At 41.3% G+C, this 24918-nt stretch overlaps 1 protein-coding gene across 1 annotated transcript; it reads right to left on the bottom strand.

Annotated features, from left to right (window-relative positions):
* Window positions 1–10886: 10886 nt before the first annotated feature.
* Window positions 10887–21678, bottom strand: LOC136956811 (interleukin-1 receptor type 1-like). Its single transcript, XM_067250810.1, has 11 exons — window positions 21634–21678; window positions 20902–20983; window positions 17388–17601; window positions 17007–17178; window positions 15097–15247; window positions 14777–14839; window positions 14540–14669; window positions 13711–13850; window positions 12814–12960; window positions 12549–12713; window positions 10887–12429 (listed from the first exon to the last, which is right to left on the bottom strand). Exons 2-11 carry the CDS (start codon window positions 20969–20971, stop codon window positions 12065–12067), a joined length of 1617 nt encoding a protein of 538 aa, XP_067106911.1. The 5' UTR covers window positions 20972–20983; window positions 21634–21678; the 3' UTR covers window positions 10887–12064.
* Window positions 21679–24918: the final 3240 nt, after the last annotated feature.

Below are 24918 nucleotides of genomic sequence, written 5' to 3'. Positions count from 1 at the left end.
GGTGAGGTGAGGGGGGAGGTGAGAGATTAGGGGAGGAGTGAGGGGAGAGGTGAGGGGAGATATGAGGGGTGAGGGGAGAGGTGAGGGGAGAGATGAGGGGAGAGATGAGGGGAAAGGAGAGTGGAGAGGGGAGGGGAGAGATGAGGGGTGAGGGGAGGGGAGAGGTGAGGGGAGAGATGAGGGGAGGAGTGAGGGGAGAGGTGAGGGGAGAGATTAGGGGAGGAGTAAGGGGAAAGGTGAGGGGAGCTATTGGGGGAGGGGTGAGGGGAGATATTAGGGGAGGGGTGAGAGGAGAGGTGAAGGGAGAGATTAGGGGAGGGATAAGCGGAGAGGTTGGGGGAGAGATTAGGGGAGGGGTGAGGGGAGATATTAGGGGAGGGGTGAGGGGAGGAGTGAGGGGAGAGGTGAGAGGCGATATTAGGGGAGGGGTGAGGGGAGAGGTGAGGGGAGATATTAGGGGAGGGGTGAGGGGAGAGATTAGGGGAGAGGTGAGGGGAGAGGTGAGGGGAGAGATTAGGGGAGGGATGAGCGGAGAGGTTAGGGGAGAGATTAGGGGAGGGGTGAGGGGAGAGGTTAGGGGAGAGATTAGGGGAGGAGTGAGGGGAGAGGTGAGGGGCGATATTAGGGGAGGGGTGAGGGGAGAGGTGAGGGGAGATATTAGGGGAGAGGGTTGTCAGGGAGGTGCAGAACAAGAGGACCCAAACAGGACAGGATCAAAAGAATGAAGGTATAGTAACAAAAAAAAACAACTAAACTCTGCAACTAAAGTACACGGTTACAAACTGCTGCTTTTTGTGTTTTTGCAAAAAACAACGCTTAGGGACAGGAACATGAAGGAACAAACTTACACTTGGAAACATTTGTACCTTGTACCTTTATTTACCTGCCTGGATGCTGCAATGCAATTTCCTTCCAGGGAACAATAGAGCTAATCTGCTCTTTATATTTATGATATTCATGTGGAATTATGTGTTGGTAATGCTTTCAAATTGTCTCTGTTTGTAAATAACAGCAAATTATCCATGACAGGCTTTATGTCTTGGACCTTTCAAACCAGGCTATATATTTGATCCCATTGAATGTTTCACATCTCCAAAGAAATGTTACTTAAATATCTGACTATTCTTAATGTGAAGGTAAAATAGTTTGTTCCAGTTCAGACAAGTTTTGTCAACCTAAATATATTGTGTAAGCTACCAAGGCCATCTGAGAGTCTTTTAGCAACACAGAAAGCTAAGTGCAAAAGTTGTCCATTTTTAAAAAATCAGCGGACCACTACTTTCAAGCCAATTAGGTTCCAGTAATCTAGTTACAGCTAATCACTATCATCGAGGTGGCCTTTCGCCATTGGCTTATTTTGTGAAATCACTGTCAATCAACAGTGGGCTGGAGGAAAGTGTGGAAGTTCAGACAATAATTGGGGGAGCTGGTTCTCATACCAGAACTATAATATGACCTAGTGTAGCTTTAATGACTGGGTAAACATAAAATGAACATGATAAGATGCTTTCAATTTTGTACACGTTTTGTACAGTGTTCTTCGTGGTCAATTTGACCTGAGGATGTCTTTATCAGACATATAAGAAATATAAACATTTTACACGCATTTGTTTTGGATGATCTTGAGGTGAGACAACATGCAATTTCATAATCTTCAAAAACTGCTTTAGGTCCCCAACCTAAAAGTTACCTACCTAACCATACCTCTCACTTAATCTGTGAGATGTTATGGTGATTTTAATATTTTCTCATATTTGTGTGATAGGTATTATGGATGTGTATGGAGTGAGTGGGGGTTAAGTTATTTTAAGGGCTATATGGGTAGTTAACAAGGACTAAGTACCTAACAGTACCTGACAGTACCTGACAAAAACAAATACCTGACACATCATTTTTATCATAATCATTTTCTGGAGGTTTAAATTGCTGGGGTCAATGATTAAAATGTTTAGTACATTTGAAGAACACAGGACGGTTGAAGTTCTAGCTTTTAATTAAATTATAGTATATATAATAGTGTGTCACCGTTAAAAGAATAGATACAGTATAACATACTGTACTGGATGGCCTGAAATATGCTACATGGTGGACTGAAATGCCTTACCAAAGGAGAATTATGTTGAAAAGATTCAGCTTGTTGGAGTTTTAAGAACTGATACTTAAACGTTCTGTCAGCAGTGATATCATTAAGCGTTTGATATAGATCAAATTCAGTAAAAGACATTTAATTGAAGGTCTTAATATCCATTAAAAAAATTACTCTATAACCAGGACATAAAAAGCAATACTCACCTTATATGCAACCTTGACCAACACTAGATAACCAGAAGTTGCTTCCTGCTAACTGTGCTCTGTGCTTCATTTGGTCGAATTATTATAGACAGGGTAGGTGCATTCTGTAGATTCTAATTTCAGATATAAGAATGTGCAGCTGCAAACAACCCACAAACTAAACACACACAGGGACACACAAATACACACATGTACGCTCACTAAAACACACATACACAAACATGCAGGAACACACACATACAGTACACACAGAATCCAAACATCCACATGTAATCCAAACAGCCCTACACTGCTGTAAGTGAACAGCCATGACTCTACATTGTTGTTGGTGAACAGCCCTAAACCTACATTGCTGTTGGTGAACATTTACATTACATTTAGCAGACTCTCTTATCCAGAGCGACTTACAGTTGCTAGGAATGGACGACCAATGGCGGGTTGGGATGCCTGCTTTATCTGTGGACAGATGGGACATTGGAGACGAGACTGTAGAGAGTCTTTGGAGGCTGGGAATTGACTAGGTGTGGGCCGCCGAGAGGAGAGTGAGTTGCGGACTGAGACAGACGGAGAACTTCAAACTGGTGACGTAACAGATCCCGATTTACACACACAAATTGTAAACACTATCAGACGAATTGAAGAAAGTGAGGTTCCGTTAGAGGGAACTTATGTTAAATACTCTTCAGAACCTTTTAGATGTTTGCCGGTTATAACATTGTTGGTACAAGGACGAAGAATTGAATTTTTAGTTGATTCAGGAGCCACTGTGTCTGTGTTAACAGAAGATAGTTTTTCTGTTCCTCCTAAATTGAGTGGGAGGAGTACTGAGTCGATAGCGGCTTCAGGTACTTTGACTAAAGAATGGTATATAGTGCCGTTGACTTGTAAAGATTCTGTAGAAGGGATTGTGAAACATTCTTTTTTGTTTTCCACTTGAATGAATGAATGAATTTGTTAGGATGAGATTTGATGTGCAAACTCGGTATTTGTTTGATTTCTACGCCAGAAGGGATTACTTTGTTGAGGAAAAATGAGGTTGAATTGAATATGTTAAACCATTCATTTGTGAAATATGGCATGGGTACACCGGAATATGTTTACAATTGGAAATTGAATTTGTTGGCTGTGTGTTCACTGAATTCTCAACTTGTTGACGAAGCGCGCATGCGTGTCAGTTCAACTGATGTCGATTGTTATGATGTGAAGGACCTGCACGTGGTAGCTCGTACCAGTGAGGGCAGAGATGATGTTTTTGAAGAAAAATGGTTTAGACAAGATCATTTGAATGAAAAATTTACGTTGAAAAATATGTTTTGGTCAGAGAACAGATGTGCTGTTTCTGTTTCTTTGTCAAATATTAGAACAAATTGTAAATTGTCATACTCTCGTTTTGGAAAAGATATCCAGACAAGTTTACCATATTGCGAAGTTGATTCGTTTCCTCATGTTGCTCTTGTCAAAGACAGACATGATGCATGGTCAGATTTGGGTTTATGGGTTAAGCAATGTGAGGGACAGCAATTTTGGCAACAAACACAGGATTCTTGCGTGACCTACAACCCAGTGTTAAATGTTTACAAAAAGGTTTTATGTTCAGTGGTACAGACAGTGAGGTCTGTTTTGTTAGAAGAGAAAACACTTCAGTTTGCGCATGTTGAACCACAATGTGATGTTACTTTGATACCTGCATTACGGGATATACCAAAAACGCTCTGGGCTCAGGGTAAATATGATGTGGGTTTAATTAAAAGCATGGAACCTATTGTGATTATGCCTAAATCAGATTTTAGGCCTTGCGTGCACCAATATCCTTTGAAAAAGGAAGCAATTGATGGCATAACGCCAGTCTTCGAGACACTTTTGAAAGCAGGGGTGATTGTACCTTGCAGGGGTTCTACAGTTCAAACACCAATATTTCCTGTAAAGAAAATTAGAGATGAGGGGCAGCCTACTGAATGGAGATTTGTTCAAGATTTAAAAGCAGTAAATAACGCAGTGTTTCCAAGAGCTTCAAATGTTGCAACCCTTATACAATTTTATATCAAGTTCCAGATAATTGTGGTTGGTTTAGTGTTGTAGATTTAAGCAATGCATTTTTCAGTGTGCCTGTTCATACTGATAGCCAATTTTGGTTTGCCTTTTCATTCAACGGTAAAACTTATACATGGACTCGAATGCCACAAGGCTTTGTGGACAGTCCCACGTATTTTCACGAGGCGTTGAAAAATGATCTTGATTTGTTGAAACTTACAGAAGGTACAGTAATATTACAATATGTTGATGTTATATTATTGACAAGTCCGACTAAAGAGCAATGCGAAAAGGACACGGTACAACTGTTGTGTCGTTTGGAAAAATGTGGCCACAAAGCTAGCGCTTCAAAATTACAGTTTGTACGAGAAAGGGTGATTTTCTTGGGTCACAAATTGACGAAAGAGGGAAAGACTCTCTCTCAAAAGAGAATTGCTGCTGTGCAATCGATTCCTAAACCTATTACTGGTAAGCAGATGAAAAGTTTTCTGGGATGACGTCTTATTGTAGAACGTTTATAGTAAACTATTCTGTGGCGGTGAATGCCTTCAGGGAGTTGAATTTAGCATTGCAAACGAGCCCTACTTTGGGGTTACCTGATCAAGAAAAACCTTTCACACAGATGGTTGATGTGAAAAATGGCTTTATGGTTTTAGTTTTGTTACAGAACCATGGTGGAAAGCTGAGACCAGTAGCATACTTTTCAGCAAAGTTGGATCCTGTAGCAGCAGGATTGCCTATTTGTTTGAGAGCCGTGGCAGCAGCAGAAAAAGCTGCACGCTTCACGCGAGTATGTTGGATATTCTGATGGCTGAGGTATAATACGTGTTTGTTGGATATGCCAAACATTACGGTTAAACGTTGTAATGTGCTTAATCCAGCTACTCTCTTGCCGATTGAAGGAGATGGGGAACAACATGACTGTGTGGCTACAGTTAATGAAGTTTGTTCACCAAGAGTGGATTTAAGGGATACACCTATCCCTAACGCTGAATGTGAATATTTTGTTGATGGTTCGGCGTCTAGAAATCCAGATACAGGGACGAATCAAGTTGGGTATGCAGTGGTCACTTTGCATGCCAATGTGAAATCAAACTCATTACCAGAGAATTTATCTGCCCAGGTTGCGGAATTAATTGCGCTGATTGAGGCCTTCAAGTTAGCTAAGGGAAAGGTAGTTAACATATTTACTGATAGTCGATATGCATTTGGTGTTACACATGACTTTGGCATGATATGGAAGCATAGGAAGTTTCTTACTTCCTCGGGAAAGCCAGTGGCACATTATCAATATGTGTCGGATTTGTTAGATACTTTGCAATTACCAGAACAGATTGCTGTATGCAAATGTTAGGCTCACACTAAAGGCTTATATATGCTTCTGCATTTTCGAAAAACGGACACATGGGAACGCCCTCTTCTCCGAGGAACGCCCTCTACGAGCTCTCCGTCAACCCTCGGAGAGCCCCGGAGAGCTCGACGTGCACCTCCTGAATTTTCTAACTATCCGTCGTGAGCGACGGAGAGCTACGGAGACCCCCTTGGCTGTGATTGGTCAGTATTAAGAATCGCTTGCATCTGGGGCGGGGGCGGGGTTGCCGGGATAAACAGGACGAACAGAATCCTTTGACCGCCATTGCTGTAAGTTTTCACAATTCATATTTCAGCTAAACAGTACATGTAAATCAGCATCTGAATTAAAATGTGACGAGAAATGGGCAGTGTAGTTGCTGAAAATGTGCGTATTTTATTGATGAAACGGCTAATTTGTAAAATTGCTCCGACTTCTCCATAACCTAGGTAAATAAACACTCCACGACGATTTACAAAAAAACCTTGCGCCACCTACTCTTCTGGCGGTGAATTGTTTTCAGCACCCACAGCCTACGGAGAACCATAAACGCAGTCTATCCGTGCGTATCCGTGCGCCCGCCCATCCGTAAATGGAGACGCAGAAGCATATTGCAGCCTTTACATTTCACAGGGAAACGCCAGAGCAGACGCTGCGGCTAAAGCAGCTTCTAGATTACCTGTATGTAATGATGTGATGACATGTATTCGTTTTGATGTTGGTCTGTGTTTACAGGACGTGAGAGATGGGGATATGGCATTGCCATGTCCAGTTAACCCTAATTTGACAGCTTTAAGTTTGCAGGACATTCAAACTTGGGCCAAACCACCAGAAAAAGCCCTTTGGAAAAAGGAAGGATGTGTGAATAGAGATGGGGTTTGGTATGGTCCAGATGAAGGTCGCGTGCTTAAACCATGTTTACCTAAACATCTGTTTCGATATTTTTCTCAGTTGACACATGGGAAAGATCATGCCTCTAAAGGTGGTATGATATCAAGCATGCGTCAATTTTGGCATACAAGAGGATTTGCTATGTATGCACAGTCATTTTGTCAGAAGTGTCTCATTTGTGTTACGAGTAACATAGGCAGAGGAATTCAAACACAACAGTCTTCACAGCCAAGTCCAGAGAAGCCATTTGAGTATTTGCAGATGGATTTTATTGAATTGAATCCTAGCGAGGGGAAGAAATATTGCTTAGTGATTGTTGATATGTTTTCTAAGTGGGTTGAAGTTTTTCCAAGCTCAAAGGCTGATTCAGGTGCAGTCGTGAAAGCTTTGATAACTGAGATAATACCAAGATGGCGTATTCCTTCGAGAATAAGTAGTGATAATGGTTCACACTTTGTTAATGATGCTATTCGTAAGCTAGGCAGTTATTTTGGTATCGATTTGAGACAACACTGTGCTTATCACCAAGAGAGCGGGGGTGCAGTTGAGCGAGAAAACGGGACTTTGAAAAATAAATTTATGAAATGTTGTAAGGACACGGGATTGGCATGGACGAAGGCTCTCCCGATTGTCTTATTACAGATGAGGGCTAGAGTTAGACCCAAATATGGATTGAGTCCATTTGAAATCCTGTTCGGCAGGCCGCCGAATACAGGGATTGGGCCAACAAGAGGTCAGTTGCCTACGACTGACCAATGTGAGGATGTAATTCTTAATTACTGTGCAACCTTGTCGTCTGCTTTATGTGATATCCACAGACAGGTGAAGGAGGCTATTCCTCATCCGGTGATCGGACCACTGCATGATTTGATACCAGGGGACTGGATTGTGGTGAAGGACCTGAAACGCAAGTCCTGGAGGAACCCAAGGTGGACGGGGCCATACCAGATTCTCCTGACGACCAATTCAGCGGTTAAGATCGAGGGAAGAGCAACGTGGATACACGCAAACCATTGTAAGCGTGCACCTTGTCTGGAGACGGAAGCAGAGGATACGCGTTCTACGTAGTACCAAGAACATTTCCGAGCTGTACGCAAAGTGCAGTGTCGTTGAAAGTTGCCCTGAGCAAATTTGATCGTCGTTTGCAATCGGTTCGACTAGACTACACCGCCTGAAAGAAGTTTGCCTGCAGCCAACTGAAGATGGTCACTACGGATGCACGACCATGGCATCCGTTCCGACAACCTGGACTTTGTGGTGTACGGGGTACAATGGGTTTTGTCTTGAGACTAGCATTTTTTATGTTAATGTTTGAATTTTATTTTTCTTGATTAACTGTTTGGGTTTATGGTATTGTAAAAAAAAAAAAGAGTGGAATTGTGGTGGAAATTTGGAATACAGTTATAATGTGTGTGTTTTATATATGAGGAATGTGTTTTAAGGGAAGTCTAAAAGTTGGTTAAGAAGCTTGATACAGTGAAAGTTGATTCAACTCATTTGGTAGAGATGCCACCTGTAGTTTTATAACACCTAACTAGGAGACGTGAAGTCTAGGGACGGGAAGTCTGGGTGACCTGGGAGAGTTTTTGTCACCTGGGGAGGAAGAGATAGCTGGGAACTGATAAAGCTGCTCTGACCCTTCCTGTTGCATGGGTGGTGTTAATTAAATACTTGTTTGAAGTTGCCCACACAAAGGACAGTTGACCATTTGACTGATCAACTTCTGTGGCTTTAGTATCTACTGGTTTGGGGAGAGATGCCACATCAAAGAACTGTGGAACACTTGGTATGGAGTCAAACTGTCACTGAGCAGTGCTGACCAATCACAGAGTTTGCTACATTGATGGATTGACCATCAGAAGAACCATTTGATCTAAAGTTTATATAAGGTAGCATTTATGATTGTTCTTCATCACTCTTGTGAACGATCTGTGGCTAGCACCTCCTTCGTTAGACTGATCACAAAGTACTTTGTTAAATCTTATGCTAATGTACAAGCTAAATAAATTAAATTGAAACCGCCATCTCTTGACTATTCAAATCTACACAGTGCCACTAGAATTCTTCCACTACACAGTACAGGGACATTCTCCCCGAGGCAAGTAGGGTGAAGTGCCTTGCCCAAGGACACAACGTAATTTTGCACAGCCAGAATCGAACCAGCAACCTTCAGATTACTAGCCCAATTCCCTAACCGCTCAGCCACCTGACTCCCGAACAGCCATGGCTCTCTACATTGCTGTTGGTGAATAGCAGCTGATGGCCTTCAACACCAGGCCATCCAGCTCACTGGCATACTGTACCATGGTCTCTCTTACCTAGTCTATGAGAGGAGACAGAAGGTTCTCCTACAGAACTTTGTTGGCCTGACATTTACTCAGGGGTTGCAGTGTTTTAATGTCCTAATTTGGTTATTGGATAGAGCCCATGAGTTCCTTATTACTTGCCTATCAGTTATAAAAGGCCTCCAAAGCCTTGGGCAAAGTTCATGGTATGAACACTTATTCCATAACTTTCCATTTAGATGGATACTATGTTTTTCCAACGTCAATCCTTCTCCCAAGGATGACTCCCAGATCAGCCTGGTTCACCTAAGGACAATCATGACATATTTAAAAGCAATCTTAATTCACTAGGGGCCGTCCTCCAGTTTTCTGCTCCGAAAGAACCTTGTAGAATAACCATCCTACAATCCAAGCAAACATACATATTCTTATTGTAAAGTAGGAAATATGTGTACGAAATCTTTCACATAGTAATAACCGAGTAATTTCATTGTTATTACTACACAGTAGTGCTAAACGTTTCAACATAGCAACAAAGTAACAGTTGGATTTAAGTATTCTTTAGGTAATCTTTAGCCTAGTACTGACAGATTCGTTAAACCATAATAATAAAGTAACAGTAATGTTCAATTATCTATGTTTGAGTAAGCTTTATCACCGGAAATGTTGTTTGAAGGATGTTTATCTGTCAATCTGCTAGCGTCACCTATCCTGTTCAAGACAACCTGATTGTAGAAACTGATTGTTCAGAAAGTCAGATACAGTTGAGTTTTTCTCGATTGCTAACACATAAAAATAGTATGTGTAAGCCATCCTCACAAAATCATTTGCCAATTCCCATTAGAAAGTGTACCCCAGTCTTGAAACCCAATTTACCCTTTTTGACACATTACTCAGGTTCATTCACACTTCTTTGCAAAAGTCTAAACACACCTCTCACTTTACAGTATTTGCATGCAAAATGCATGCTTTTACTAAACCCAACAAAACAAAAATGTAGAGAGGCTTCAAAAGAAACTGCATTGCAAAACACAATCTATGATCCATATACTGTAAGACCTGACACATATATAAAAGAATGCAGTTTCTGCATGTAATTCCATCTGATGTTCGTGTTTTTATGACATTGTGCTATGATTGACTAAATGTTCCTGTCGAAAGAGAACGTGTGTTAGTGTTTTGGTAGACATGGTGTATTGTTTAGTGTATTTTTGTGTTATGAAAATTAGTGTTTGAGTTTAGTTTACAATGTGTGATTTTGAGCATGAAATTAACCGTTTGCCAATTGTGTGTCGTAGGTGTGTTGGTGCGTTAAGAGTTTAGGAAACTTGTTAGAAGTATTGAAAAAAATGTCATAGCGATTGTAAAAAACTGTAAGACACAATTGTTACCATTATGTCATTTAGAAAACACTGCCGTTTGATAAGTAAATTCACCCCACCACAATTCAAACACCCTTAACAACCAATTATCCATGTGTAAGCACTAACAAGCAAAAATACTCAACAAGCAATCAGGGGTTTGGAATGAATACAAAGTTAAGCTCATCTGTACTTTGAAATCATGGATGCAAATATCAGAGGAAGAGGCAGAATTGTCAGAATGAGAGGAGGTGGATAAAGGAGAGGAAAAGACTGAGGAAGAGGTAGAAGAACAACAATCTCAAATGAGATCCATGCCACACTATGACAGAAATCCCTATGTCATGTCATAGAGTCTTGTCAGGGATGGCTCAGGCATTCATTTTCCCCTGCTGTTTGTCTAGAGAAACATTGCCTGTGATGTTGAGGAAAATCTCTGGCCTGTGCCTGGTCAGAGACAGGATGATGACCCAGAATGAACAGTACTGTAGCGTATTCAAGCCCTGTTAACCAGGTGAAAAGGTGTTTATTTCCTTGTTTTCTTAGCCTTTGTTTCCCAAATTAAGATTTACAGTAATAAAAAATGTGTTGTTGAGTAACAGTACTACTATTTGTATACTGGGACCACTACAGTAACAAGAGCTCAAAATAAACTAATGTAAATAAACAGCCTGTAAGGACAATTGCAGTATTTGTGAGCTTTATGATTTACATCATGTCAAACTCATGAGGTGGAACATATCTAAAAATCAGGGACAAGTTATAGTCAATGGTTCATGAAAACACTATTATAACAAGGTTTTCAATTCCTCCCAGCAGTGTGTAAAAGGTATTCAGAAGGCTGAATTTATTTGAGGGCTTTGTGTCTATTTTGAATGCAAAGTTTGGTTTCTATGACAGGTAATATGGTTTTGACTACAGTGTTTGATTTTGGGTCAAAAGTCAAGGGTTTGGCCAAACAGTCTAAGTATGAAGATGTGTGTTTAGAGTTTGGAGAAAACAGTACACATTCAAGAAATGTGTCTTAGCAATTGAGAAAAACTGTAATACATTGTCACTCCCAACACTCATTTCTGGTACGACACATCCACACACAAACCAACACACGCCTGTAAAATGATAAGAATGTTCTTTTTTAAATAACACTATGGGCACTTCAGTAGTCATACTTCATAGACAATATGTCTACAGAAATTCACATTTCTATCATGATATAATGAAACATTTCACATTCAAATACAAGTGCACTTCACTTTTGAATAATACATACAAATGTAAACATACAGAACATCCACTTATTATTCTGCAACAAAGATATTTTAAGTTATAATTAGAGCTCAGTATAAATCCTTCATGTCAGACTTTGTCATGATCATGTCAGCTTTTAAAGATACATGTTTCTTTTCTTTGAAAATACAATGACTTAAACCCCATCATGGCACAGCAGATTAGGGATCAGTAGCAGGGAAATGCTGCCAACAAGGCTAATCAGACATGGAAATTGGCATGAGACCAAGCGTGTCCCCTGACTACTAACTTTGATATCCCTGAGCTGTGTGAGAGAGGGAGACAGGCTGGGTGGGAGAAAGAAAGAAAGAAAGAGAAAAGTTGGGTAAGAGAGAGAGAAAAATAGAGGGAGAGAGGGAATACGCGAGAGAGAGGGAGAAAGGTGTTGGGAAAAAGAAAGAGAGAGTGAGAGAGATGCTGGATGAGAGAGGGAGAGAGGGAGACAGAAAGAATATGTGAGAGAGAAAGAGAGAGAGAGAGGGGAAGATGGAGCGTGGGGATGTGAGAGACGGAGAGAAAGAGAGACAGAGAGGGGCTGGGCGAGAGAGGGAGAGAGGGGCCAGCCCTCAGACTGTCCCCGGGGTGCTCTCTCCAGGCTCAGAGGGCATGTGGTATCTTAGACATTTCCAGAAGCGTCCACTGGGGGGCTCCGTGGGGCTGCCTGCAGGGCTGGGCTTCCACCTCAGAGCGCCTTGCTTCGTGTGGATGTATCTCAGGGACTCTGGCAGGGCAGAGTAGTCCACGTGGGCGTCAGCCTCCACCAGGATCACCCTGAGGCTGCTGTGGACCAGGGCCTGGTGCAGACCCATCCTCTGGCCATAGTCCTGTTGCCATAGTGACTTCTGCTCCACGCTGGAGATGCTGCTCCCTGACAGGACGATGATAAGTCTGCGGCTTCTCTCCATCGCCTGGGCAACCGCGTTGTGCATTGCTGTGGAGGATTGTGGACATGGAGAATCAGTAGGTTGTACTTGGGCCAAATAGAGTATTTCTTATTTGATACTTCGAATATAAGTTGTATTCTAAGTGTTTGTGTGTGTGTGTGTGTACCTTCCCCAGGGGTGTCATCTCGTCCTATGATGTACAGCGTGTACCCGTGCTGTCTCTCCAGGACTTCAGGCAGCATGTGCAGGGCAAAGGCCATCGCCCTGGACGAACACATCGCATCGCCATGGAGATAACTCACAAAGGCATCAAAGAGCTTTCCATCTGGAGCTGCAGAGGAGAGAAGAGGACATGGAACAGAATGTAGACTTGACCTTGAAAAGACAACATCCTCTTTAAAGGAACAGATAAACCAAGCTTGTTTTCTCACTTCTCATCCTCCTGAACACACGGGGGCGCAGTTTCCTGTAGACCAGCACCAGGTCCACCTTGAACAGGAAGCCAAAGACCATGGCCAAGATGACCACAGGTAAGACCAGAGGCAGGCTCACACCAGTGTAGAAGAACCTGTGATCGGCTACATGTTGAAGACAAAAAGCGAGAGACAAAAGTGAGTCAATTTTTTAAGTTGTTTTGTTTAATGAACCAAAATCTGGATGTTTGTTATATAAATAATCAAGCGGAGCTGGTTCATGCAGGGGGACGCGAGACATAGCGCCTCATTAGCAGCGCCTCATTAGCAGCGCTATTTAATCAGGATATCGCTGCACTCTGCATTGCTGAGTGCAACACAGGTTGCTTCTGTTAATCTGCTGCCTCCACCTCCCCGGCCTCCACCCTTGGTTCTGTTTCCTGTCGTAAGGGGAATGCGTCGCTGCTCTCTGCTCGGAGGTCGAGACGGTGTCTCCGTTGGGTGCAGCAGGGAGCCGATGCAAGCAGAACCATAATGCCAAATCAAGTGGTACAATCATGTGTTGTACCGTGTGAAATAAAGTATCAAGTACATACTATACTAAGTCCTCCTGCCTGAACCATTACCCGACCAACTTGAATCTTTTAGTGGACTTTTCTTTTTGGAATAGCATCCGTAGATACAATCCCTACTGTAGGGAAGTTGCAAGTCAGCCACTTGGCTGTGTGTGTATTGTATGTGTCTGTGTGTGTATTGTATGTGTCTGTGTGTGTATTGTATGTGTCTGTGTGTGTATTGTATGTGTGTATGCGTGTGAGCATGCACGTGTATGTGTGTGTAGCTGGTGTGTGTGTGAGGTGTGTGTTCAAGGTTTGTTTGTGTGTATATGTGCATGCATGGGTGCATGGTGATTACCAGGCTGTAGCCACACCACACCGGTATCCTGGCCCAGGGGGTTGATGACCACGCATGTCAGCGGAACGTCCAGGAAGTCCACCAGGACCTCGGAGATGTTGAGGGTGGACTGGAGGTAAACATTTGCCCCCTCGCGAACACTGGGGACCAGGACATCACAGACCAGTCACTGCCTGGGGGCCAACAGCCCATGGCTCAGAAGCCACATGTGGCTCCTTGACCATTTCTGTGGCTCCCACACAATTTTAGGATTAGTTCTACAATTTATGGTAAGTAGCCTAAAACCTCAGAGAGTCGCAAATAGGGGTTTTGGAATGCAGCCCTAGTGTGTCCGAATAGCATCATGAACGTGCACATTTTGTTTAATAGGGGACATGGGTCGTAAGGCTTTACAAACAAACTGTTTTTAAAACCAACCAGTGTCAGTGCCATACAACTCTACCAGTAGAGCCTAGCCTAGTCTGCGTAAAAGCAAACAACATGCAAAAAGAGTGAATCAAGCGGGATGACAAAATGTTTAAATGGCATAAAAAAGTGAGAAAGGCAAGACAAATGCAAACATTTCATTGACGAATGGACCGACTCTTATGCAGTCATAGCTTATGTGGCTGGGGGGCCAGTATGTTTGATCGGCTGTGAGAAGTTCCCCCATCTGTGTTTTTCCCCCACTGGGACTCCCAATGTACCCTATTTTAATAAAAATGTCTCAACGTCACAAAGATTACCGACACCTAGACTAGATGCTAGTTGTGCTTCACACAACAGTTCACTGTGAAGTTTGCTACTCACATACAACACCCAAACACTCGCACACATAAAGACAACTCACAAATCCCAGGAGTCTGTGAGCTGTTGAAACTCGTCAATGTGTTTGCCATCGATATTCCAGTAACCACGGCTATCCTCCACATCCTCACCAGCACCAACCAAGGCAAGGCAGGTTAGCTGCTGACTGGAACCTGGGACCAACACAGTAACACACAGACATCCTTTACAAGATGCCCAGACACAACACGTATTTGAGTCTGTGAAGCTTCAGCAAGGTGTGTTAGTAATCAGTACTAGCCTGGTTCAACTATGATAATTTCCTGCTTGGGGTAGGTCACCTTAGGCATCTGAAGAACTTCATCTAGACACACACACACACACACACAGTGTTGACAAAGTTAGCAGTTTGAACAGGATTAAGAGTAAACATACTGCATCTAACAGAACTTCATCTAGACAGACACACTAACACACACATTATACACACGGGAGTTTAAATTGAATTAACAGTAACCATAAAGTATTTCTCCCTAATATTACCACGGCATTAGAAATTGATAGGATGTATGACATAGTATGTTCAGTTAAGTTCAGTCAATGTTGTTTAGCGTGTGTTACCATGGGTAACAGAGAGCCTCATGCTTCTGGAGGCATTGTAGTTGTGCCCCTCCAGAGAGAAGTCCATCATGCAGGTATACACTCCAGCAGCCTCTTGGGACACTTCAGGGAATCTCAGCACATCTCCAGAAACATCCACTGGCCTGCAGTTCTGACCAGTCAAAAACAAGGAGAAAGTACAGAAAGGATTTTGAAGTCCCTTTCTTCATTTTCCTAAACAAGGTCATGTTGATGATGTACTGTAGTGGATATACAGCTCTGAAAAGAATAGAGAGACCACTGCACCTTTCTCTTTCATAAAAAAATAAAAAGTAAAGAATGACAATTTTGAGTGAGGAACTGAAGGGTAAAATGTGCAGTGGCCTCTTAGATTTTACCCTTCTTTTTTATGAAAGAAGAAGGTGCAGTCACCTCCAAAGAAAATTCAGAGCAGGCTTTATGGAGTCTCGGGTAGAAACTATGCTGTGCATTTGTGGTTGTCTGTAGGTGTTCTGTGTTACTTTAATTTGTGTAGTGGTGTGTGAGTGAGTGAGTGAGTGAGTGAGGGGGATTTCCAACCTAGGGGATGGTTTTGGAAAGGGTTCCTGTAATTTGAGAGGTACTATTAAAAGTATCTGAAAGATATAACTTGAAAAACAAGACATTGTTTGACAAAACAAAGAGTGTGTATGTGTGTGTCAATGTGAATAGCTTTACAGTGTAGATCAGGACAGTAGGCTATACTAAACGCAGTCAAACATACGGCCCACCACAACCGGCCCACCACATGATCCAATCCCACCCACTAGATGACATGGCAAAGTGTGAAAGTTGTAGAGAAGTCATTCATTCTGAGTTTTCAATAAAATGCACTGCTATTCCTGATTTGTTCACAGTCTGTTTGAGGGAAGTTTAGCAACTCTAAGCAGTGGCTGTAGCCTACGTTAATCGTGTGCAGTGAGTTTTTTTTTATAATACCTCCACAGTCTTAAGATGTGTAAAACAAATTGGGTTCAAGGAATCCAAGTACTTCACACATATTCAGAGATCTAAGCTAGGACACAAACAAGCACTCTAACTGTGTAGCTCCAAACTAGCCAAAATGTGACCAAACAAACCAGGGACAGCAGCAAACTTAAACTAACAGGCCACATTTACCAGGTTAAGCGTAAACACTTCCATAAATAAAAGAGGCCTATCTCAATTATATAAAACACCAACATAAAGAGATACCATGTTTAACAATAGGCTATTACAATTAAAAAAAACTAACGTGAACAATAATCTTGAAAATGTCATGTAACTTAGAAAGTGACTAATCACAGCCAAACCACATGTGGGCTACAAGTAAACTGCTTCCCACAACCTACTTAAATGAAAATACTGCTTCAGAAGCAGTATTTCCACCCTGACAGTTCTCTGAAAAACAACTGACTACTTATTGTGGTCATGTTTAAAGACATTGAGCATTGTGCAAAATATTGCAAAAAAGTTAAATACCAAAAAATAAGTTAAATACTATATAGTATGTATAATATACTATATGCTATATGGTATACACCGATCAGCCATAACATTATGACCACTGACAGGTGAAGTGAATAACACTATGTCTTTATAATGGCACCTTTCAGTGGGTGGGATATATTAGGCATGAAAGTTGTCTCAGTCTCAGGCTGTTCATCTTCTGGTTTGTAAATGGATGGTTCATTCCTTATGAATGTTTTTAGAATGTTCTTTACATTTAAATAAAGGAAAAACAGGGAGTGTTGTTTTACTGGTTCGGCACACTTGAGATCAAGTTGGCTGTATGTGACCCATGAACTAAACTGAGTTTGACAGCCCTGTAAGTGACTCTGTGAAACACGTTAATAGTTACCCATGGTGTTCTAGTTGACAACAGTTAAAGGGTTGCCAGATTTAACCCCTACCTTAAACCACCTTATACGTGCATTTTTGTCCAGGTTAAAGACATGGTCCTGCTTGCAGAAGATTTTATCGTTTGTTCCCTGGGTTAGAGACCGGTTCTCGTCAGGCTCAGGGCATGGTCCTGGGTCCACAGACACAGAAAATCCATGTTCCCAGGATTCATTGTCGTTCCTGCTATTACAGATACAAGAAGGATTAATGAATCCAATTTGACCCAAGTTGAAAGTTATTGGTATACAGTAAGTAACCCCTTGAAATGCATTCAAACTACTCAGAAACCTTAATGATGTCCAGGGTAGGTTTAAATGTGGTTTGAGCTGTTGGTTTTCTGCATACAGATACTGTGCTCCTCTGGTACACGGATCCTGCTAGTACATTCTCACCTGGCCTTACAGGTGTACAGTCCACCATGGCCGTGCTGGGCTGGTAGGAACCACAGTGAGTCTTGTCTGACCTCCACTCCAAGGGGCAGCCCTGGGCCCGGACCGCCCCCTCTGGTCCAGTTCACACTGTCACATCCCTCACTGCAGCCAACACACGAGAGCTGGAAGAAGTGGCCTGAGGTCACATGGTAGCTATCCAGCGCTCCCTTGTGGCCTGTTGAAGACAGAGCAGAGACAGAGCAGCTTCAAATCAGCTAATGATGTGGGACAACATGACAGCACAAAGGAGAAGTACAACTGCAATAACACTTCCAAGAAATGACACAATGGCAATAGCACGCAACAACAGCCAATAACTACAACAGCAACTGCGTGTGCAAACCAGCACCAGCATTAAGACAAGAAAGCCCACCACAGTGACAGTACCAGAGTGATTGACTCCTTGACTGAGGAGATGGTGATAAAACTGTTCTTGAGATCTTTCTGAAACTCTTTTGGTCAAGGTTAGCTATAGCGTATATAATATACAGAGTATCGTATCCTGTATGTGTCTGGCAAATCACAACAACAACAAAAAATCTGCTCAAATGCTGCACTAGTTCACACTTGACTGATGGGGACCTGACCCTTACTGTTATTGTAACTGTTATTTGTTCCTTTGCATTCTCTAATTCCTGCTCTCCTCTCTCTGTCCCCCCTCCACACCTCCCCTGTGGTGTGGAGGGTTTAGCTGTCAGCATCTGCCTGGTCGCCAGTCTAACATCGTTGGACCTACAGTAGTCGCCAGTGGACATTGGTCTATGACGGTCTGCCAACGTTGGAGTTAGGAGACTGATGTCCACTTGGTGACTACGACGGACAACTGAATTGCTCCTCCCAAGGTTTCATCTATTTTTTCTCCATTAGTTTCATTGGGAGTTTTTCCTTGTCATCTTGAGGGTTATGTGAAGGAATCTGGGACATTGCTTGTAAAAAGGGCTATACAAAGGTCACAGGTGTCTCCACGTCGCTTGTCAGTATCGCTTCCTCTCTCGATGCCCAGTTTGGGGATCATCTCCGCGTTGCCGTCAGTATTGCTTTCTCTCTCGATGCCCAGTTTGGGGATCACCTCCACGTTCCTCGTCAGTATCGCTTCCTCTCTCGATGCCCAGTTTGCGGATCACCTCCACGTCGCTCGTCAGTATCCAGGGGCGTTGTTAGACCCTTTTACCGCAGTAAAATCTAATGTTTGAGTTTTAAAAATTTACTTTATTTGTAAGTGCATTAATTTAGATAGATAATCCCAGAAAAAATAAACGCAGTATCCCAATCAACGCTTGAAAAATCTAAGCAGTTTAACCGAAAACACAAACCGATGCCCACAGAATTCCATTTCAGCGCGCTCTTCTGAACTTGCCAAATAGCCACTGCAGCACGCACATAGGAGTCCAGGTGTCGCAAACAAGTCAGCATTGAGAAAAGCTAAGAAAACATTACAAAACTAAAGAAAGTTTCTAAATGATAGGCCTACCGATCATAATATTTTGACTAAAACATAAAAACAATATTACATGAAGCTCAAAAAAACAGTAGGCCCTATTTGTGCTCAAATGAATGCGAAAAAAATGTGAACGCTCGCATTAAATATTGATGCCCCTGCCGAAGTACTTGTGTCCCTGAACTGTTGTATAGTGGGTTAAGCAAGGGGAGTTTCTATAGCCCAGTAGCGCATTGTGCGCAGCAAGCTTGAAAGAAAAAAAGGGATATGAATAGGGGCCTGTGCCCCAGTAGAGTTTTATGTCTAACAATGCCTCTGTCAGTATAGCTTTCTCTCTCAATGTCCAGTTTGGGGATATCCTCTCACGCATGCACTGGCCACCTTTCATAAAGGCTGCTGGCTAGAAGACACTAGAACAAATCCAGGAATTCCAGGTGGATCATTTAGCAGAATATGCCTGGCTGAACAGGTTTGATGTAAAAAGGGTGAGGGTGGAATGAGATGATATGCTCATAAGGGAATTGAGTTATTTGATCATGTTTGATAAACATTAACCAATGAACCTTGGCATGTAAACAGAAGTCCAACATGAAGTACCACAGCATCTAGTGATATGTTCTGAGTTATACCTGATGAGTATAGCTCAGTGGTATTGCATTTGACTGCAGATCAAGAGTCCCAAGTTCAAATCTCCCCCTGTAAAGTGCTTAGGTGAAAATGTACAGTGTTTGTAATTCCAGGAATCTGTGTGTGTGTCTGATGTTGCTTAGTTATTAATTAATAGGTTTTAGTTTAGTTGTCTGATAATTATTTGTTATGTATTGTGTGTATTGTTTGTATATTATTTATTGTTTATATAGTACACTGCTGGTCCTGACTAAATATTTAGTTCTGTCAACATGTTCAGAATGACAAATAAATTAATTAATCTCAGTTATCTAAAAAACTGGCATTATATGAAGTTGTACAATGTACAACGGCCGCATGTATGGCCAGATGAGCACTGCTGACTGACAATGATGGTACAAAAGTTTGAATTAACTTATTTTAAAGGGTTTTCTTTACGGGTGAAATTCTAGCCAGCCAACTATCAGCAAGACAATATCCAATATAAAATAAAGTGGATAGTTCATTTTCAGTATCAATAAGTGAGCATTTGTTTTGTTAATAGCAGCATCAAAGGGAGAGCATCACAGGCACAGCACAGTACTAGTATATTACAATACAATACGTTTTGGTGGTGGCTTCCAAGCACACTGTAGGAAACCCCAATGTGTGAACGTAAACCAACACAACTATAACACCACAATTACCTCATCTATAGCAGACTCAAAACAAGATTAGGCTAAATCTCTGTAGTTGACTACATTTGAGAAATCATTACGTGTGTCAGTCCAAGAGAGATGCACTGAGAGGAGAATATGTGGGCCTGTACCATGCATTAACTCATGATAACGCATGCAGGAGCTGGAGGCTGTGTCGATCAGCAGTATCATGACTACTCTTCGGAATTTTTGAAAATGTCTGCAGTTCTAAGATGTGGGTGGGTGACATTGAAACTGGTTCATCTTGGTTCGTGAAAATGAGGCCAATAGGTTAGGGCAGCACGATATGTGTGTGTGCGTGTGTGTGTGTTGCATGTATCTGACCTATTTTGAGACAGGATGTATACGAAGACCACCAAATCGTTTTTTTAAGGGACTGAGGCTAAAGTATCAGTAAAATGTGTAAGACAAACATCTAGGGCTGTGAAGCACCTTAACTATACAATCTAAAATAGGGATACAATATTTTCATTTTATGTCTTCCCATTGTTACCATGCAAGAAGACATAAGAATATAACAAGGTTCCTGAAACCTTCCAGAAAACAGCCCAAGAAAAAAAGTAGCCTACCTTTAACAAAACATCCCACGGTTTGACAAATCCAAATACCCTACTACACAATTTGACCCTCAGTGAAGATGTATTTAAATAATGTTTAAATCATACGGCTATAGCCGAGTATACTCTTTCATTTTCTCTGCCAGACTTCTTACCGTCTTCAAGAGTTGACGGGATCATTGACGGCATCAGTAGAAAAAGAATGCCGATGTAAACCTCCTGCATTATAGTCAACACCTGTGGAAGGAGACAATATCAACCGATACCATTGTTCATGTGTGTAATTGTGAAGACTACACCGTCTGTGTCCGATCATGTGTAGGCTACCGAAGGATTTGGACATTTCCTGTCAGTTAACTTATGTTCGGCAATGTCGAGGTCTTCCCAACAACAACAAAGGGGAAGTGAAACCGCAAAAGACGGACTAATTTATTGTCCTTATGCACTCATGTATTGTAATTTAAGCTATTACTGAAAAAATACAAACAAGTTATGATTTGTGGAAGTTTTTTACAAAAAAGTAAAATCCAATGACCACCACAACCCTAACTCTACCGATGCACATAGACTACAAGGTGTTTTGTAGTGTTTGAAATACAGTACACCAACAGACATACAGTGTAGAAGGTAATAGCTGTAGGCCTACTAGAATAAATCTGGTTTGTGATCAGTCAGGTTTGTGGTACCGCCGTGTTCATAAGAACCTCTGGAAATACTGGAGTGGTTTATTTAACAAAAAAAACACCGCACCTGTTGAACACAAAAATCATTTCTAATGAACTGTATAGTGAAAAACAGTAGCCTATAGGTCTACACTCAATGGAACATGCGGAGTCACCAAAAAGTAATCAAGTTTATATAATCCAATATATCAAAATCAAATTTACCTGTATGACATTCGTTTTAGTTAGAGTTAATCTTCGGTTTCGGAGTTTTCCATCCTCTTGTGAAACCGTGGTGTAGGGTATGATACGCCCAATAAACGTTCCACATCAAGCTTACGCTTAAAATTAGCGTCAGGTGTTGTAGGATACCTTTCACAATGTAGCCTTTATGTTTATGGAACTTGAGGTGTGACGGAGAGAGATATAGTCTATTGGTTCTCAACCCAGTCTTCAGTGACCCCAAGCCCTGCATGTTCCAGTGTTGGAGCAGGGAAACATAGAAGATGCAGGGCAGAGGGGTATTCTAGAAATCTGATTATGCGACATAACCGGGTCAGTTAACTCCAGCTGACACACAATGTTGCAGCAACTTACTGGCAATGTTGCTACAACGCTGGGTGTCAGATGAGGAGGAGTTAACTTAACCGGGTATGTCGCATAACCTGCTTTCTGGAATACCCCCCTGGGGAACATGAGAACCTGTGTTAGTCCGTTGGCCTAATCAGTATAAATAAGCATTCTCTAAAAACTATTGAGTATTGTGTAGGAATGAGTGTGCTCAAATCTGTCTGCTAAAATGATTTAATAATCTACCTGCAGTACATTTCTATTCAGTCTGACTTTATCAGTGAACTTAAGTTATTGCTAAAATTACCCAATCAATGTAGATTCTAGATTAAGAAGCCTACATGTTATAATGTACTTTTTCATGAAGGTTTTAAAGTTCCTGATGCTCATAAACTGCGAGGCAATATATTTTTCCATGTTTGAAAATAAACATGAGATCAGTGTAACCCACTCCGTCTGTGCGTCTGCCGCCTGGTCGAGCCCCTCGGCGCTGCTGGTATACTCTGCGTTGTGTTCTGGGTAGGTCGCCGCGCTTATTTAGAACTTGTTGTGCTCCATTAAGGTAGGCAGGTTAATCGGCGGCGTGAACCATACAAGTGTGAATATGTACATTGATAATTACCCACTCACCTAATTTGTTCATATATCTTTGGATAGTGTTAATATTTTAACTCCATAAGAGTGTTAAAAATGTAACACTCAGTGTTGTTTCTTAACACATTTAAGAGTAGTTTTTTACACTAAACTCGTGTTAGGAATTAACATTCAGTGCTATTTTATGACACTTTAAATAGTATGTTTAACTCTTAATCGTGTAACTCCCTTACTCTTAAGGTGTTAATTTAAATCATTCAGTGTTATTTCACAACAATAAGTGTATTTTTAACTCTAAATCGTGTTACTCATTTACTCTGTAAGTGTTAATTTAATTCGTTCAGTGTTATTTTATGACACTTTAAATAGTATTTTTAACTCTAAATCGTGTTACTCCCTTACTCTGAAAGTGTTCATTTAAATCATTCAGTGTTATTATAACACTTTAAAGTGTATTCATGACAGTTGTGTTACATTCAATGTTCTGAAAATGTTTTTTTCACTACAGGAAAAAATAAACATACAATGAATTTGTCTTTTTTAATGAAGACAACAATATCCAAGCACCATACAACTTAAGTCTATGCACATTTACAGAGAAAATAATGGTACAATATAAAGGCTATCATCACCACCATAAGCACTTTGTAAGTCAAAAGGCTTATAAATTTGAATACAGTCTGCTTTCACCACATCTTTTTCATCACTTTCAAACACATTGTCGGCATGAAAGTGCTCACTGAAATGGTCAACCATAAGCTTGTTCACTATGAAGTAGATCACACTGTTAACTAAAAGTACTTTTTTAATTCTGCAAAACAAAGGTATTTCGTGTTCCGTGCCACTACAAATGACTAACCCGGCTCTGTACTCGACCCCACTGATCCTTACCCAGTTAGTAGAGAAGATGTCTTTTGCTACAGCGGGCAGGGCTTGGGTGAACATTTCACCATTTTCATCATTGTCCACATTAAATGTTTTCAAAGGTGAAGAAAAGTGTAGAAATGGACCAGGGACTCATCATAAGACAAGTTGAAGATGTAGTGGGATTTAAACAGTTCATCAAAAGCACCCAATGAGCTGGTGGCTTGGCAGAGGATGAGCTGTTTGTCCACGACGATGTAGAAGGTATCAACTGCCTTCTGGGTTCGGCCAATGGCAAGGATGTATGGTTGGTTACCCTCTCTTTCCTGAAGATATTCATTGATGCTGCAGCATGACTACAAGAAAAAATATATATTGTAAATGTGTACACCTTCAAGTGAATCTGGTATTTGCTGGTCCATGTTAATGTAATACACTGTGTATACTGCCCCTGTGATTTGAGATAATTTGCTTCACTGGAAAAACATTCCTCCCAAATAATTGGGACACACTGGCCTGTAATACCCATTTATTTGGAAGGAACACACTTAAAAGCAACATATGGACAGGAAAAGCAAGCAAGTGCATAAAACAAAAAAATTGTCTTGTGGAATTTTGGCATATAATGTACCTTATGAAAGTGCACCACTTTGTCCACTGCATCACTTGGACTTATTTTGGTCCTCTTCCGTCCAGCTGTGGGTGGCAAGAGAATGAGAAGCAGCAGCATGGAAGCGATGTCACTGTCCCAGTCTATCAGGAGAAAAAAAACAAGACATTAATGTCTAATAGGAAAAGATAAAACTAGCTAACTAATTTGTTATATGAACCATGCATGCTGTGTAGCTTACCCGTTTCATCGTTCTCTGTGAGTTTCTCAGCAGCTTTTAGACGTCGGCACAGTTCAGTTGTCTGAGTCAGTTGTTTGACTATAAAAGAGGGAATGTAACCAGATAAAGTCAACTTGAGCAAATTGTATATCATCCTGCTTAACTTTGTATTTCCTTATCTTGTAAATGTTAAACAAAAAGAATCTGCAGCAAAACGTATACTGCCATGTACTACTAATGTTGATGATTCCACTATGTACTGTCATTAAAAGTAAAGCCCTAAAATTAAACTAAAATTTGATACATTTTAATAAACTGTTAAATACAGCCAAAAATATTTAAATTGTTCAGCCACAGAGAATCTTGTGCTGTGATTTGTTACTAAAGAGGCTACATATTTTGTTGGGCCTTTAAAGGATAGCTATTTACCTTCCCTGATGAATTCTGAATAGGTGAAGCCTGAGTGCAATTTGATGTACTTCTTGATACTACGGTATTTCACCTTCAGCAACATGGTACATCCTGAAACTGCACCTAGTGAAGAAGAAGAAACAACAAGCAGTGAGATGTTAGCTTATATTTAAGTGGAAACCAACAACAGTGAAGATTGCTTATCATATGCAGGAAAAAAATCTAGTAATCTAACATCATC

The sequence above is a fragment of the Osmerus mordax genome, chromosome 2 (genome assembly GCF_038355195.1).
Source record: "Osmerus mordax isolate fOsmMor3 chromosome 2, fOsmMor3.pri, whole genome shotgun sequence".
Taxonomy (NCBI): Eukaryota; Metazoa; Chordata; class Actinopteri; order Osmeriformes; family Osmeridae; genus Osmerus; species Osmerus mordax.
This window is presented reverse-complemented; position numbering and strand designations above follow the sequence as displayed.